The following is a 19126-nucleotide window of genomic DNA, read 5'->3' on the forward strand; positions in this document are numbered from 1 at the left end:
TCACCACTGCACACACATCAGTAGCCTATGTTTCTTCATTGAAAATTCTGAATCAGCTTCTTCTCTGGCATGCCAGATTAGGACACCCAAATAAAAATGTCATGTCAAAAGTCCTCAGTGCTTGTAATCTTTCCTTTACAATTGATAAACTAGAATGTCCAACTTGTTGTATTGGTAAATCGCATCAATTATCCTTTTTTGTCTCACAAACAGTGTACACAAAACCATTAGAACTTGTATACATAGATATTTTGGGTCCAGCACCCATATCTGACAATATTGGAAATTGGTATTTTGTGAATTTCATTGATGCATTCTCAAAGTTTACTTGAATATATCTTCTTAAATCTAGAGCTCAACTTAAATTAGTCTTTAATCACTTTCACCAAATGATTGAATTACAACTAAACATAAAATTAAAGATGATACAAAGTGACAATGTGGTTGAATATGTTGGTTTGTCAAAGATTTTGCAGAAAAGAGGAGTTTGTCATAGGTTTTCTTATTCGTATGTGCATAAGCAAAATGGCTCAACAGAGAGGAAACACAGGCATGTAGTTGAAATAAGGATAATGTTGTTGGTTGGAGCTTCAATGCCTACCAAATTTTGGGGAGAGGCGTTTACAATAGCAGTCAAGTTAATCAATGTGTTACCTACACCATTTTTACATGGACAGTCACCTACAAAGAAATTGTTTGGGAAGAAACCTCCCTGTGAGAACCTAAGAGTATTTTGGATGCCTATGTTTTCCTCACCAAAGACCCTTCAACAAGCACAAGTTGGATTTCAGGTCATCACCATGTACATTTGTTGGGTATGGTATGGCTCAGAAAGGGTACAAATGCGTCACTCAACAAAGGAAGATTATTACAACTCCGAATGTAATTTTCTTTGAAGATAGATTTCCCTTTGAAGAAGCAGCTAAGTAGGGACAGAGGCTAGATGATCCAAGCTCAACCCCAATAGTTTCAATGATGCCTAAAATCCCTTCAATCAATATTGATGATAGACAACAGCAACAACAGCCCAATTCAGACACAAGACAGTAGCACCAACAATTAGTAACAAGAGTTCAGCATCAGCAGCATGACACAATCTTAAGACACCAACAGCAACAAGTAGCACAAGTAAGTGAAAATAGGCAGCAACAGCAAAGTGGTTCAATGTCAAGTTCAGAAGCTCTAGTGGTTCCAAGAATTCCTTTAATCAACATTAATAGACAACAGCAGTTAGAAAACATTTCTGACATTATCAGACAGCAACAACAATTGCACAATTTCTCAAACAGTTGACAACAGCAGCCCCATCAACATTTCACTAATTCAGCAATTAATGTACAACAGCAGTAGCAACAACAATTGAACAATTCAACAGTCAATACATAACAGCAGCAGCCATAACAGTTAACTAGTTCAACAATTAATATACAACAACAGTAGTAACAATTGACCAATTTAGCAATCAATCCACAATAGCAGCAACAGCACCAATTGATCAATTCAACAATTAATATACAACAACAGCAGCAGCAAAAATTGACCAATTCAGCAATCAATCCACAACAACAACAGCAACACCAATTGATCAATTCAGTAAACAAAAGGCAAAAGCAGCAACAATAGCAACAACAATTACAATTAAGGAACAATTTGATAATTAACACACAGCAGTAGCAGCAATTGAGAAGCAGTTCTGAGATCACTATTCAGCAGCATCAACACAAATTGAACACCTCAAAAGCCATTAGACAACAGCAGCACCAACAACAACTAGGAAACAATTCAGAATCCAACAAGCAGCAACAACAACTGAGCAATGCAGGCATCAATAGACAACAACTATTCAATAAGACCAGATACCCTCAATCAGGACCAGCAAGATCAAAATTTAATGAACAGTAGCAACAACACTATGATAGTAGAATTAGACCTAAAGAACCAATCAGAACAACAACACTTCAAAGACTAGCAGTAGCTCAATCAAGACCAGCAAGATCAGAATTTAATGAACATCAGTAGCAACACTATGATAGTAGAATTAGACCTGAAGAACCAATCAAAATAGCAACAATTCAAAGACCAGCAGCAGCATCAGCAACTCCTATCCCAATACCTATAAATGATATTGAAATTGTTTTGCCACTTGATGAAGAAGTACCCTGAGTAGCAACAACAACAGTAAATACACACTCTATGGTCACCAAAAGCAAAGCTGGTATCTTCAAACCTAGAGTGTTTTGACGAATGACATTTGTGCCGGTTTAGAATTTCTCGAAACAAGAATCACTTCGTCGGTAGCATAGTCCAAACTGGCAATTAAATCCCATCAATCAAAGTTTATTTCAAATAAAAATCAACCGAGAGTCATTCAACCTCGGGTCGTCTCCCTCGGAATTGCAATTTGGGGATGTCACATTCTAGGTCACGAGGAAAAAAGGGGGGTTATGAATCAAGGAACGAAAGATTAAAGAACTAAGCGATAAAAGAACTAAAGAACGCTCAAGGAGGAAATTAAGGCTATCAAAAAGGGAAATAAAGTCAAAACTAGTGAAAATGCTATAAATGCATAAAAGAGCCTTGACTTGGGAATGAGAATTAAGGAATCCTATCATCATCATAACCACAACTATGGCAACTATAATGAGTCAATCTCGCTTCGTCAACCCCTAGCATCGAGGAGTAAGTCAAGCAAGCATAATTGACCTTGATCCATGATGAGAGGTAACTCAATGCTATCCACATCCAAAGAATTGATTTGAATTTCAAAATGAAGCAACTTGCAAGAATACATGATGAGAGGTGTGGAATCATGGAATTGAGCGAATGAATCCTCACTAGGTGTGTATACACTCTTACGCTCGGTGTTTAGGGTTTAATCACTCTAACCCCCTCTAATCATGCTTTCAAGGATTTGCTTTTCATCTAACAATCAACAAACATATGATGGATGAATGCAAAAATCATGAGAACTTCTTAGGGTTGTAATGGGGTTAGGGTTAAAGTGTGGTGTAAATATGGCTCAGTGGACTAAAGGATTTACTCTTTGATTAGCTTAAGTGTCCAACTCATCCTATATCACCCAAATCACAAAAATTACAACATAACCCTACATTATTTCCTTTCCCACACATTCATGCATGAATTTTCATTCAAGTCCCATATGCATTTCTTATTTATATTTTTCTTTTCCTTGGGGAAAGTATTGTTCCCTTTTTGATTTTTTTTTTGCAAGAAACCAAAAATGCATATGGTTTTGTAATTTTTATACATGAATGCACCCACTTTCAAAAGTTTTCAAAGCATACCCGAAATACTTTTAATCTTCTACCAAAGTTCTTCCAAAATTTTCTCACACTTAAATGGAACACACTTCTCAAACTAAGCTAATCAAGATAAATCATGGTTTTTCGCATAAGATTATAATGTGCTAATATCAAACAATGGGGTAAATAAGGTTCAAAGGGATTAGCAAAGGTAGATGCAAGGGTATGTCCATATGGTTAGTGAGTTAAAATTAAAAGATGGCCTCAATCATACTCAATGCATTCAAAACATCAAATATCAGAAATAAAGAATCAAGCAAAACCAAGATTATAATCATAGAAGAGGTATATCACTCAAGAACAAAAATTGTGGTTAAAATACATAACCATTCATTGAAAGCTCAACAACTCGTAAGGTATTTTATTCTATCTCCTTTTTATGTTCCACAAAAATTCATTCAAGCAAGTTTAAAAGAATTTTCCAAATCAACTCAATGGTATGCCCTAAAAACAAAATTTTTGGAATTCTTTGTTATTTTCACCAAAATTATTTCCTATATGTATGTATGTATGTTGTGTTGGATGCAAAATTTTTTTCTCAAAATTCCTAGTTCTTTTCCTAATTTTAAATGTCCAAAAACCAAAATGAACAATTAGGACCAAAATTGAGTTAGGTGCTATGCTATTCACATCATCCAATCACAACCAAAATGTGTATATATACCAAACAACTAAAAATGCAATATATATATTTCAAAATAAAAATGCAGTAATGGAAATAAACTATAAACATACTAACATATATACAAACTACCCAAGTACTAGTATATAACACATAAGTCAAAGTACTAGAAATATCCGCAAAAGCATAATAAAAACTATAAATACTGGATAGCAAAGTGTTTAGGAGAGAATTTTACACCTAAAAAGTAGCAGATCCTCCCCCACACTTAACTGTTGCACGGTCCTCCATGCTAAAAATCATGATGGGGATGACTAGCTCTGTGAAGCTCCACCGTCTAGTGGTGGTGGGTGCCGAAGTGGCTGGTAAATGATGATGTCCTGGATCGGCTCTATAGTGGTCTCTGCTGCTGGCTCCTAAACTGCCAGCTCAACTATCTCCTCTTCCGCTGCCTCGGCTGCTGCTGGCTCCGTCTCAGGCTCTGGCTCTGGCTCTGGTGTAGCTACAGGAGGTGGACCGGGGTCTCTACCCTCCTGCCTATCTGCCAACCACTGATAACGACGCTCACAGCGGCACTCGTGGCGGTGGAGCTCTTGAAGGAGATCCTGAACCAACTTGTAGAGAGGCCGTACTGTAAGGGCAGGAGCTGAAGGTGTAGGAGGTGCTGATGATGATGGTGGTGGCTCAGAGGTCTTCTTCTTCTTCGATGCCCGTTCCTCGTATTCCCCGAATGGCAAATATGGGTGGGTACTGATAAGGGCAGACATCCGGTCACCCAGCCTCCTCTCTACCCCCAATGCTGAGGCCAATCTGATGATCATCGATGGGAAGGGAATATTGTATTTCTGATTGTTGTTCACCTTCCACATCGATTCTCTGATAAGGGGAAGAACAGAAATCCTCTTGCCCTCTAAGATGGCCCACAGAAGTACCGCCACTCGTACTCGGATATGGGTAGCATGCGTGCTCAGTAGAATGTAGTCAGCAATGATCTGTTGCCAGATCCTTGCCTCTGGATGAAGATCAGAGCACACAATGCTAATCGGGACGGCGTTCTCTCCCCTACTATATTCCCATCGGGCCTCAAGTCGGCCAATCTTCCTTAAGACAATCTCCAGTGAAATTTCTCCTTTGATCACATCCGCCGTTATCTTTGGATAGGCGTCACGGCTAGGTGGGATGTGAGGGAGCTGGGGGAGTGCCTTAAATGCATGAGTGGATGTGTCTAACTGCACTCCTCTAAGAAAGACTGACTCGGCATCCCTCTTCAGCAGATTTCCATAGAATTCTCTAACTAGGTGTTTGTTAATCTCTATCGGGTTGAGTTCTATGAATTTCTACTGGTAGTAATTAAGTCGGTCGTGGATGGCATCAACATATTTTTCTGGGACATTCAGCTTCCTTTCATAATGGAAGGCCTTTTTCTCTAGTTTTTTGTACTGTTCTTGGGCCTCCTCATTAATGAAAGTGTTTGGCTGATTGCTCAGACGAACAGGGACAGGAGCCTTAGAAGAAGCCGGCTCCTTACCCTCACGATGCATCTTGAAAGAAAGAAGAAAAAAATGGAATACAACTCAGGAGAGACAAATAATTATCACCAAAGCAGAAGAAGAAATAATTAAAAATGTAAATTAGAGCCACGAGAATAAACAGACACGTAATTGAAGAAAGCAAATTGAAAGGTGTTATATGTTCAGGAGAAAAAAAGTTTTCCACAATTAAGGAGCCTAAGTAATTAATAAAAATGATGAATACAATTAGAGTACAAAGAACTTAGGCAAAGGCAATCGAAGTGAATTGAATTAAAAATTTTGTTATTGCAATTTGTGCAATGAAAATGAAAGATGTAACCCAAAAAAATGATCACAAGTACAATAACCAATGCAATTATAGAGAGGCCTACTTATTCATGTTAAAAGTGGAAAATAATCAAATAAACATAGCCCCTTGTTCAAAAAGCAATAACTTGATGAAAATCAATTATAATTGCTCAAAAACTTCAAAGAACAAGTGATTATGTATGTGATCATTTATGTTCAAAAACTAACATGAATAAGCAATTTCATCCAATTTACTTAACTAACATAAAATGCACTGTTCAATTCACACTAAACAAATGATCAAATCTGAAATTTTAGACTTATTTGGTGTTTTGACCAAAATAATAACCAAGTGCATAACAAAATCTCCAGCTCAAACATCATCAAAGTTCAAATAAAACTGCACCATTATGGATTATAATGCCTTATGAGAATGAAATTTAAGTCAAATGCTGGCCAAACATAAAAATTAAAACGAAAAATTCATTCAGGCATTTCATCGAGCATGCGGTATGCAGCATATTGAAGCAGAGATTTCAGATCAATTACAGCAACAAACAACCCAAAAAAATTCAGCCAGCAAATACATTGCAATCTAGAAACCTAGAAATTAACTAACCTAAACCTCCGTTAATTGCAAAAACCAGAATTAAAAGTAAGTTAAAAGAAAGACACAAAAAAGAAAACAGGGGTGCAGGGAAAACCTGCGTTGATGAGGAGAAAAGGAAAATGGAGGGAGGGTCGGTGGTGACGCAGCGGCACAGAGCTTCGCCGCTGCTGGGGTCGCTGCTCGCCGAAGCCGATAGGCTGGACGCGGCTGGAATAGGGGTAACGCACAGGGCAGGGGTCTGAACAGGGAACAGGGGAAGAGGAAAATGGAGAAAAGGGAAGGAGGAGAGAAGAGAAGAGAGAGAAAGTAGGCGACGGTGGTTGTCCGACGGTGTTGGTGGCGGTCGAATGGAGGTGGTTCAGCGGTTATGGGTGGGCTGGATGGAGTTTAGGTGAAGGGAGAAGAAAAGGGTTGAGGGGGTGGGGTGTTCTGAAGCACGATGACTCCATTTTCAAATTACCGTTCGAAAAGTGACTTGTGCGTACGCACAAAGTCGTGTGCGTACGCGCACAAGGAAAAAATAAGGGTTGTGCGCACGCACATACGTGTGCGGGTGCTACAGACAGAAGGGAGTTTAAGGGATGTGCGTACGCACAAGGATTTGCATGCGCACAAGTAACCTTTCTCTTTTTTTTTTTAAGGAGAGTTGGGAAGGAGTGCGTCCGCACACAGGGGGTGCAAACGCTCCCAACAGAAGGTGTGTAAGAGGTCGTGCATATGTACAAGGCAGTGCGTACGCACAGATGGGAAGAAAAGGGTAGGGTGCGCACGCACAAGAAGGTGCGAACGCTCCCAAAAGAGGGGCTGCTATGGGGTGTGCGTACACACAAGGCTATGCGTGCGCACAGGTGTCAAAACTTACGAGATTTGTGTGTGCACACAAGGCTGTGCGTACCCACAAATGCTATGTTTCTGCAACAAAATTTTTTGCTTATAAAGTACCAAACATGACATCCTAAACAGCTTTTCAATCCCCAAAACTTTTTTAAAACCTTAAAGACACATTATTCTACAAAAACACTAAACTATCATCAAAATGCACTAACCAAGCTAAGCAAGACAATCAATTATTTAAGAAATAAAAGGTAAAAGAAGGAAAGATTTAGAAGGATATTACCATGGTGAGGTGTCTCCCACCTAGCACTTTGGTTTAAAGTCCTTAAGTTGGATATTTTTTAGTGAAGCTTATGTTATAGTGGCTTGTGCTTCCAATCCTCTTTGAATTGCCATCCAAGTTTCCTCTTGATTTGACCTCCGGGGTCCCAAATGAAGTGTTTCAAACTCTTCGGCAATCCCAAGTAAGTAACTAGGATCCATAGTTGTTGACTCTTGAAACCAATGTCTGGATCCCATACTCTAGTCTCTTGTTCATCCTCTTGTTGATTTTCATTTTTGCACTTGGATGAACATCCTCTTGAATCACCATTGGAACACTTGCACACCCCTCGGAATCCACTCGATTGAATCTTGCACCACACTTGAACTTAAAATGCTGAATTGGCTCCTTCGATGAGCTTTTGATTTTCTTGCCAATTGACATTTTTCTCTACACCATCTACTATTCCAAGAAGGGTTTGAAGTTGAAGATCCGTTTCTAGAATAGCATATTGATGTGGGCCTATGAAGCTTGTTGGTGTGATTACAACCCACTCAATTTGCTCTTTTACATGCATCTTCACTTCTTGGTAATCCAGTTCTTTCTCAACCTCCTTTAAATCTTCCTCATCATCACTCAAGTCAAATATTGGAGGTTGTGTGAAGTCCACATCAACATCTCCTTCAAATTCAATGGAGGGAGATTCATGAAGGTCATTGAAGGGATTGACCAAGTTGGACAAAAAATCTTGAATGATGGAATCCACTTGATCACTCTCCAACAAATCTTCAATTACCTCCTCTTGTGCATCACTTTGTAAATTCTCATCTTCTACTTGATTTTGCAATTCTTCCTCCATTCCACACTTTTCACTTGAGCTTGGTTCCTCACGTTCATCCATTATAATCTCTTGGTTGTGGGATGAACGCAATGAAGCTAACCGGTCAAGAGTTTCTGCTAAGATAGACATAACTTGCTCTTGCTTCTTCCGGAACTCCTTTTGTTCTTGCATGAGCACTTGAAGTGCTTCTTGTGTGGATTGATCCATACATGAAGATTGACAATTAGTGAGGGTAACGATTTTGATTTTGTATGTAATGAGGTGATGATGTATAAAATTGGCAACTAGAAAAATAAGTGTTTGGGGTTCTTGGGGGTGAATTGTGGTAATGGTGTGAAAAAGACATAAGAAAAATATAAACAAAATCTACTAACAAAAGTAAACAAACAAACAACTAAAAAGTGCTATTCAACCTAGAATATAATACCGTTTGCATTTTTTCCAGCAACGGCGCTAAAAACTTGACGAATGGCATTTGTGCCGGTTTAGAATTTCTCGAAACAAGAATCACTTCGTCGGTAGCATAGTCAAAACCAGAAATTAAATCCCATCAATCAAAATTTAATTCAAATAAAAATCAATCGAGAGTCATTCAACCTCGGGTTGTCTCCCTCGGAATTGCAATTTGGGGATGTCATATTCTAGGTTGCGAGGAAAAAAGGGGGGGTTTGAATCAAGGAATGAAAGATTAAAGAACTAAGTGATAAAAGAACTAAAGAACGCTCGAAGAGGAAATTAACGCTATCAAAAAGGGAAATAAAGTCAAAACTAGTGAAAATGCTATAAATGCATAAAAGAGTCTTGACTTGGGAATGAGAATTAAGGAATCCTATCATCGTCATAACCACAACTATGGCAACTATAATGAGTCAATTTCGCTTCGTCAACCCCTAGTATCGAGGAGTAAGTCAAGCAAGCATAATTGACCTTGATCCATAAGTCCTAGCTAACTTACCGATTAACCTGGTAAAAAGCTAGCATCGATGGAAACAAGAGTCAACTAACTACCCAAGAGTTGTCACTAAATCTCGGACATTATGACTTTAGTATCCTAGGAACTCATTTTCCTAGTCAATGTGTGAAAATCTACTCAAAATTACCAAGTGGCATTTTCACAAACACTTGGCGGGCAATAAAGCAAAACATGGTAAATTGCAAAGGAAAATGTAAACTATAACCGAACTATTCACAATATCAACAATAAACATTCAATCAAGCAAATAGAAGGCATGACACTTTAAATTCATCAATCAAAACTTCAAGAAACCAAAATTGCATATATTGACAAAGTAACTTGAACCATAAGAAAATAAAAGCAAAAGTAATGTAATTAAAGAGGAATTAAGGAGTGCTTAGAAAAGAGATGAGCAAAATCCAAGATCAAAGCTTGATGCTACAATGAAAATTAGTAAAAATTCTAAGAGAGAATTTTCTACTCTACACTAGTCCTACTCCTAATTATCTATTCTAAGTGTATTCTAAAGTCTAAAAACCTCCTCTTAAACCCTATAGCTAGCTAATGGGGAGTCTTCCTTTTGATATAGCACTTCAAAAGGCATCAGCAACTCCAAAAATTGGGCCAGGAAAGCCCCAAATTCGCGAGCCACGTGCTCATTTAATGAGGTCACGTGCAGGGACTTGTGCGTACGCATACTTGCTGTTTTCGTCACTTGTGCGTACGCACATAAGGTTGTGCGTATGCACACTTCAGTGTGTGCTTCTCCTTTGTTTTCTTCAAGCGTTCTCCCTTTTTGCTTGCTTCCTTCCACTCTTGGCTATCCATTCTTACTTCTAGGACCTAAAATCACTCAACAAACATGTCATGGCATCGAATGGGATAAAAGTAGAATTAAAATGATTAATTTAAGTACAAAAATGCATGTTTTCACATTTAGGTTCAATTTAGGGAGAAAACACAAAAGTATGCTATTTAAGTGCTTAAATGTGAATTTATGTGATGAAATCTATCTAATTCAAGCAAAAATATATCGTCAAATATGGACTCATCATGTTTCTAGCCAGTGTGGAGCCAAGGAATTATAGCAAGCACTTCAATCCCCAAAATGGAAGGCAGCTATGAATTTGGAATATGAAGCCCTGAAGAAAAATAAAACTTGCAAACTGGTCACTCTTCCTCCAAACAAAGAAGCAATAGGAAGCAGTTGGGTGTTCAGAATTAAGTATAATAATAATGGTTCATTCCAAAAATAAAAAGCAAGGCTGGTAGCACAAGAATACTCACAGAGATCAGCGTTTGGCTTGACTGAGACATACAGTCCAGTAGTTAAGCCTACTTTAATCAAAATCCTGTAATCAATTGCCCTAGCTGAATCATGGATAATTAGGCAATTGGATGTAAATAATGCCTTTCTACATGGAGACTTGATGAAAGAAGTGTATATGAAACAGTCAAAGGAGTATGAAAAAGGTGATTAACCAAGGCTCTCTATGGATTAAAGCAAGTTCTTAGAAAGTGGTATCATAAGCTTGCCAATAGGTTAACAGAAATTGGGTTCAAAGCAACAAAATCAAATGTGTCAGCATTTTTAAGGGTGAGAATGGAGTGAAGAACTTTGTGTTGGTGTATGTTGATGATATAATCATCACAGAAAAGTCTAAAATACAAGTACAAAAAGTGATTGAAAAATTGAATGCAAAGTTTGCACTCAAAGACATGGGCAATCTCCATTATTTTCTTGGAATTCAGGTAGCTAAGACAAGTGATGGAGGACTACTTCTCTCTCAACAGAAGTACATCAATAAGGTATTAAAGAAAGCAAATATGGAAGGTTGCTTAAGTTGTCACACCCCTTTGCCCTCAACAGTGAAATTATCAGCCTTTGGTGGTTTCAACTTTGGTGATCCTTAGCTTTATAAGTCAATTATTGGCAGCTTATAATATCAAATGGTGACCAGACCTGAGATTTCATATAGTGTACACAAGATGTCACAATTTGTACAAACTCCTCTAGATACTCATTGGAAGATGGTGAAGAGAATACTCGGATACCACAATGGTACAATAAATCATGGATTGCACTTGAAGAAAGATAATTCTATGGAAGTCACAGGCTATAGTGATTCAGATTGGGCTGGGGACCATGATGATAGGAAGTCTACAAGTGGGTAATGTGTATTTCTTGGTTCAAATCTGATTTTCTGGACTTCAAGGAAGCAGACAACAGTAGCAAGATCAAGCATAGAAGCTGAATATAGGAGTATGGCAGACTTGGTAGCTTAGCTAATTTGGGTGAAAAACTTAATGTTTGAGCTACAGTTTGATCCAAAAGAGGCACCTATGGTCTACTATGATAACTTAAGTGCAGTCCTACTTGTTGCCAACCCAATCCTACATTCAAAATCTAAACACTTTAAGATAGATCTTCACTTTGTTAGGGATCATATGAATAACAAAGACATTAGAGTGAGTCACATTCCAAGAACCATGCAGGTAGCTGATATTCTAACAAAGGCTGTGTCTTCTAACAATTTTCTTTGCTTCAGGGCTAAACTGAGTATTGAAAAATTAGACAGTACAATTGAAGAAATGAAAGAAAAAAAGATCAGAAGCAATGTCAGCATAAACAGCAGAACAAAACAAGTAAAGGTGATGATACATGATGATTGAAGCAAGGCAAGACAAGAAGAAGGAGAAAGTAGAGATGATGATATGAGTAACAACATTTAGTTGAATTAGTTAGAATGCAACTAGTAAGTTCTGTTTCAAGTAAATAGTTAGTTAGCTGCTGATTAGAGTTAGTTAGTGGCTGAAACCTTCCAGAGACCCTTGCACTAAGTTGTAACTAGAAGAAGCAACACTCACTGCTACAGTAACTTACTTTTACAATAGCATTACAAATTCACCTTCCTTTTCTTTCTTCTTCTATTCTCTGAACCTTCTTCTTCAACTCTCTGAACTTTCAAACTAGGTTCTTGATACCTTACACACATAATTTAGTATATTTTATTTGAATTTAGAATATTTTGTATTGAATAATTCTCCCTTTTCTTCGAGCGAACAAATGAAGTTTTCCTCAAACTAATAATAATATAGACATAATCCAATCTCGTTATCTTTAGTAAAAATATAAACCTAATGTTAGTTGTATTCTAAATGGTTAAATTTATCTTTAAAAAATTATATATTCTTTAAATTATTTCTAAAAAAATCTTTTTAATCAAGTTTATCTTTTAAAAATTTTAAGTTGATCATATTCATCCTTCTGTTACTTTTATTATTGATAGCCTCAAATGATACCATAATGTATACCTAGCACTCTTAACTAATTACTAATATGATAAATTTATAAAATTAGATCAAATCAATCCCAAATTGAAGAATTTTAATACTTCAAAGTCTTTCTCAATTTAAGGTTGATTTAATCTAATTTTATAAATTTACCATATTAAGAATTAAGACAGTTAAGTATATGTTGTATTCAGTGTAATATCATTTAACGTGACACTTAAAAACTTTTGATGCAATCAATAACAGAAATAATAAAATAACTAATGTAACTAATTTAAAATTTTTAAAAAAATAAATTTAATTAAAAAAATTAAATACTGATTTAAAGTCTTTCAAGAACGAATTAATCATTTACTCACTATATCACCTTATAATAATTAATCCAATAAACAACTTATACAACCATACATTACGAGCATAACATTTGGTTTTAAGTAATGGACAATTTTAATTAGGAAATTAAAACATGCTACAATGTTAGTGCTTAATGCATACATGTGGCAATTCGTTTGTCCTAATTTCCTTCCTCGCCAGTAGGGAGTGAAAATAGATAAAGTCAAGTCAGACTTTATTTTTAACAAATCAAATTTATAATGTATTTAATTGGTATAAATTTAGTTTGTAGTTTATTATATATTTTTTTTAATACTAAATTTAACCTGATATTAAGTTTGACCTAATTTAGTTTAAAGTTTAATAAAATGTCTGATATATATAATTTTTTATTAAAAATAAAAATTTTTTAAAAAATTATCTTTCTTTTAAAAAAATATGTATATACAATATACTAAATTCAATCTTTATAATAATATCTAAACTTTTAAAGTGTTTAAAATATGAAAAAAATTATTTATAATAAAGTATAATAAATTTAAAAATTTTAATAACTAGTATAACAAATTAAAAAATTTTAATAATTTTTAATTATAAAAACTATTTTGAAGGATTACCATGTGTTCATAACACGCAGCGGAAGACAAGAAAGTAATCCTTAAAGATCTATTTTGTGCTTAAACTTTATTCCAATAATATATAGACCAGATCTAAATACCTTTAGACGCTTTAGTAAAAACTTTATTCTTCGATTGTACGAAGACTCTATGCGTATCCACACCGAGACCAACCTTTACTGTCAACTCCTTGACCAATGGACATCTGATCTAAATTGAGAAACCTCTTGCAACTCTTTGCACGCCATAAAATTCTTCTCCAAGAATCAAGCTCACATACGTTTATGTGTAGAGGTAACGGAATAAAACTCTTGTTATTCTCGTCTGTTTCACATTCCTCTACTCTTGGCATACATATATATAGTATGAGATTTGTTACTGATTTTAAATTTGATTCTCAATTCAAATTTAAATCATATTTTGTTATTTTAAACTTGAATCTTTCAAATTTATGAATCATATCATAACTCAATTTGAAACAGAATCAGTTGGGATCTCATCCAAATTTAGAATTCAAGTTTAGAAATAGAATAAATAATTATTCTCAAATCTCATATAATATTCTCAATTATCATACTATTATTATATTCTTGGTGCTAGCAAAAAATATAATAATATTCCATTTGAATTAATATAATTATTTATTTGATCAAATCAAATTAATAATTAAATAATTCTACAGCAAAGATTAGAACACTCGTTAGTGTGTGACCCCATAGGTTCAATACTAAGCGGGTAGTAAATTAGTCATACTAAATTTACTAATCAAGGTTGGCGTCTAGCAACACTCCTCAACGACCCGATAGTATGAAGTAATATATTTTTACTAAGAACCTTAGAAGAACAAAGTATAATTCCTTCCATCTTTCCAGCTCTTGGTTAACCCTTAGAGTATGGTTTAATTGTCAAACTCTAACTTGTTACCATTATTATAATGAACTGTGAATGACCTAAGAAACTCATTTCTTCATTCATTCAATCCCCTTGACCAAGGTTTTATTCATCTCAGTCATTATAATCATAGAGCTCAAACTCTTTACCGAGAGTTGACAGATTCCTTATTGACTAATCATTAATTCTACAAGTATTTAAATCATACCCAATATCCATTCAACTAGCACCCTAGGGTATTAGGTGTCCGGAATCAAAGTATAATAAATACATTGTTAATTACTATGACAGTCGCAGGTCAAATGAAACTCTATTACTGTGTTCATCTTGAGAATATCCTATTGACAAATATACGGTAATTATAACCATTAGGAATTCTCAAAGTAAGTCAGTTCAATGGTCATATCTCTATATGCACCATCTATATATATAATTTAATAAATGAGATCTATTAATCTTCATCCAATGAAGACCATTATATATATATTGATCTTTCCGGATTATTAATATCCTTTTTAATAATCCTATGACCAAGAACAATTTAGATTAAATTATAAAAGATTTATCTCTCAATATTGTGATCACTATCACAATGATAAATCTCTAAATTTAATCAATGACGTTATTATATTAACATTTTAATATAATAACAATAACAAATTATTTGACACGTAATTAATTGGATTGTGGTCATACTACTTATTCCCAACAATCTCCCACTTACACGAGAGCCAATCATAATAGATTGGATCTTGGGCATACTATTATCACAATATATTTATATATTTATTTATATTTTAACAAATTTAAATAGGTCTAATAGATCTATTAAGTTGTTGTGGGATGAGTTTTGATCTGACCAATTAATAAGTTTAGACTTTTAAATCAGCCTAAACCTAAACTTATTTTATGACACTCTAAGTTGAATTTAGACTAAGTTACAGACTCTTGATAAGTCACCTAACGTATTTTCATCTCTACTCGTCAGATTATTACTTGTACATTAGTGAAATATATATTATATTGTTAAAGACAAAATACTATACGACACGAAGCAAAAAAATATTTAAAATGTGAAAGTGATCAAGTAAAAATAAAATAAAATAATTAATTATTATTAAATTTATAATTTTTATGATTTGTAAAATATATATATTTTAATTTAAAAGCGGTTAAAGCATTTTAACTTTTTTTTCCCACTTTATAATACTCTTTGGAGAAATCGGAACCACGCTATGGTCTATGGGTATTAGAATTGTCTCTAAAGAATGTCCACAATAATTAAATTAATTTTTATGCATTGTTATTGTAGAAGGATTTTATACATGTAGTTAATTATATTATATTGATAAAAATAATTAATTTTAAAATTTATTATTTAAAATATTGTCCAAAAATATGAATTGATTGGATAATTTTGTAAAATTTTTTATAAGGTGCATTAAAGTTAAACCATATAACAACTAATAACAAAGTTTGTATTATATTTTGAGACTGGTAGATATTTAAATAAATAATTTTTATTCTACGAAAGTAATTACTAATTCGGTGCTTGAAAGATTTAAATGCTGACAGAAAAAATTAAAAATATTATCGACAAATAAAAATATTTTTAAATAATTTTAAAATTTGACCAAAGTAACTAAACATCAACTGCTCCGATTTTCGTTAACAAAAAATTGATGAAGTGGCTAATAGAGCAAATACCATAGCACCAAATTACCACCTCCCACTTCCAAGTCCTCCTATGCCTCATACTACCTCCTTTCACCACAAGTACCACCACCACTAACCCCATTTTCAAATCGCCCTCAACTTCCTTCTTCCAACTCATCATCATCATCATCATCATCATTTCTCTCTCTCTCTCTCTCTCTCACTCACATATGCATGCGTGCTCTCTTCGACAACAGATTAGGGATAGTTTGACTATGCCATATTAGGGTGGAATCTGGGACGAATGAACCACTTTTTTAGAATTATACTACATTGAAATAGCCCTAAGATGCGGTGTGCATATGAGAGCACTTGAAATAGTTTAGTTTTACCGAATGCCTATGTCGGTGTTGCTGAGCCCTTTTGCTCCTTGAATAACTGAGAACACACTTTCTACAATCCTATAATGGCTTATCATAGCTAACAGATGATCTTCACAAAATTGTATTTTTTATTTATTTTGAATAGTCTTCTCTATAGGATTCTTAAATGTTTAGGTAATGTAGTAAGAGGGGAATTTGATATTCATCAAGTGGATTGAACCCCCTCCTTCGATGGACCCGGAGTAGTGCTTCCCTCCCACGACGGTAGGAATGGAGCTACTACTTTACCCAATTCGTCCATAAAGGTAAGGCCCCCCATTCTAAAGAAAATCAAAGGCTTTCAATCTATTACATAAAAGCAATGGAAAAAGTGGAAGGAGTCAAAACCAGAAGCCACATTTATTGTTCTTAGAAATAATAGGAATAACCATGTCTACAAAATGCCAGAAATGGAAGCCGGGTTCCTATTGAACTGCTACATAAGATCATCTTTTAGGGCCAAGGAGGCTACCTAGCAATCCTCTCCTGCCCATTCGAATATATTAAAGAAGTTTCTTGCGTCTAAGGTCCAACCGCCTGTGGAACTTGAACAGGCCCTACACGACTCGGAGAAAAGCGTCTTCGCCGACATTAAAGCAGAATGCCATTCAAGAATGAAGGTATTCTATTCACCTTAAGAGGCTAAGGGGTCGGGTCCATTGTGTGTCATTTGCTCTTCTGACAAAAGCTCAAGGGCTTTTTTATATGCCTACCTATATTAGTAGTAGGTGGGATCCCCTTCCACTTTTGATGTAGCTCATATCCTATTCTCTAGTTTTAGAAGTCTTACTAATGCCTTAAATAAAATTAGCTACTTATGAAATCGGATAAATTACTTTGTGATGAAATTTCACAGAATGAGCAGTTGTAGGCTTCTAAGTCCAAATAGAAGGAAATCATTAGATTGAGCTATTATTTATCTTAAGTGGGGGAGTCCTCTGTCTCTATAGCTTAGGCAGGAAGGATGACTGAGTGAAGTTGTTCAGAGGATTGTAGTTTAAATTCATATGGGGAGCGGGGGAGGTTTAGATAAGAGGGAGGAGGAATGTGAATGCCCGTCCCATGAAGTGCCAGGGAACCATGCATTCCTCCCGGGCTGGGCTCAAGGACAGCAATCAGCCGCTTCCCCTATAGTCGTCAGCTCGTTCTTGACAAATTCGATCGGGTGTTCATAATCTAGAGAAAATTGATGCCTTCCCACTTGGCTATACTCCATACAGCCTTTTTTTGGATGGTAGAATGAACAGGAAGAGGGGGAAGGGAGATGTAGGGCTCGAAGAACTAGCCGTGCAAGGACGTAGGGATATAGCAAGTAAGCAGCAAGTTCTCCTTTCACGGGCTGACTACAACAAGATCGCGACTCTAATCTAATAAAAATAGACGGTAAGCTCTCTTCTCTATTTGCTTGAAATGCATTTATCTATCAACGTTGGTAAATGCTTCTATGACCTTAGACCCATTACGCTATTCGTCCACTTACTTAAAGACTCGTTACGCTATCCACCGAAAGTCGGAAACCTTCGTCAGCATTTAGTACTCTCTCGACAAATTCAATAGTTCATTTTAAGTCTTTGGTATAATGAACTACAAGCCCTTTAGAGAGAAATAAACAAAGCTTGGTTGTAGGAACCGACGGTGATGAAGGTTACCAATAACAGTTCAATAATAACAACAATAATATTCACACAATTCAATGATAACAACATAGTGCAATTAAAAAAAAAAGATCTGGAGAGTGAAGACAGAAAAGAAAAAGATAAAAAGTAAAAGAGTGAACATAATAGAAGAGAGAGTGGGAGACGAAGAAGAAGACACAAAGTAGAGAGAGAAAGAAAAAGAGAGAGAGAACACGACACTAAAGAAGAAGATGCCAGCATCGACAGAAGAAGAAAAAGAAAAAGAAAAAAGCGTCGGCAATGAGCAAGGTCATATATAATCACTATCATCGCCACAGAACTCAAGGTTGAATTCGACTCTGAGCTCAACGTCAATTATCGCGTCGACGCCAATATATCTGTTGAGTTCGACTAGGTCCGCGCCAAAACTCACTAGCTCGCCTCTACCAATGAAAAAGAAGAAAATTGATTTAAAAAATTAGGGTTTATATAATTTTAAATTAATTAAAAATGTCAAATAATATTTTATCGTGCCATGTCATCTAATCAATTAGTCAGCTAAGCATTTTTTGTTAACAAAAATGGAAGCAGTTAAGGTTTGATCACTTTTATTAAATTTTAAGTTTATTTAAGATTTTTTTTATCAATAACAGCTTTTAATATCTTTTTTTTTGAATCAAAATAAGCTCAACACGCTAATGTGGAGCAACGAAAGAAACTACAAGTATTCATAAAACATAAAAACATTTATCTTCCGACAACGTCATCAACCACCAAACGGATCACTCGCGGTCCATTCGTTGTAACTCAGCATCGTCTTCCTTATTACGAACTCCACACCTGTTTCCTGATTATGAAAAATCCTAGCATTGCGTTCCACCCAAATGTTCCAAATAACTGCAAAAAAGTCTGGCAGCCATTTCTTCTGATCTTGTTTCCGCTTATGCATACCGGTCCACCGCTCAAATAGTTCCCTAATGGTTCTAGGAATAGGCCACACCTCCCCAAGAGACCTCAACCAACTGCACCA

At 35.5% G+C, this 19126-nt stretch overlaps 1 protein-coding gene across 1 annotated transcript; it reads right to left on the reverse strand.

The window, feature by feature from the left end:
* Positions 1 to 322: 322 nt before the first annotated feature.
* On the reverse strand, positions 323 to 8519 carry LOC112778939 (uncharacterized). Its single transcript, XM_025823201.2, has 5 exons — positions 8268 to 8519; positions 6470 to 6613; positions 5337 to 5486; positions 4186 to 5282; positions 323 to 1201 (listed from the first exon to the last, which is right to left on the reverse strand). Exons 1-4 carry the CDS (start codon positions 8517 to 8519, stop codon positions 4362 to 4364), a joined length of 1467 nt encoding a protein of 488 aa, XP_025678986.1. The 3' UTR covers positions 323 to 1201; positions 4186 to 4361.
* Between the last annotated feature and the right edge of the window lie 10607 nt (positions 8520 to 19126).

Source organism: Arachis hypogaea, chromosome 19 (assembly GCF_003086295.3).
Source record: "Arachis hypogaea cultivar Tifrunner chromosome 19, arahy.Tifrunner.gnm2.J5K5, whole genome shotgun sequence".
NCBI classification, from domain to species: Eukaryota; Viridiplantae; Streptophyta; class Magnoliopsida; order Fabales; family Fabaceae; genus Arachis; species Arachis hypogaea.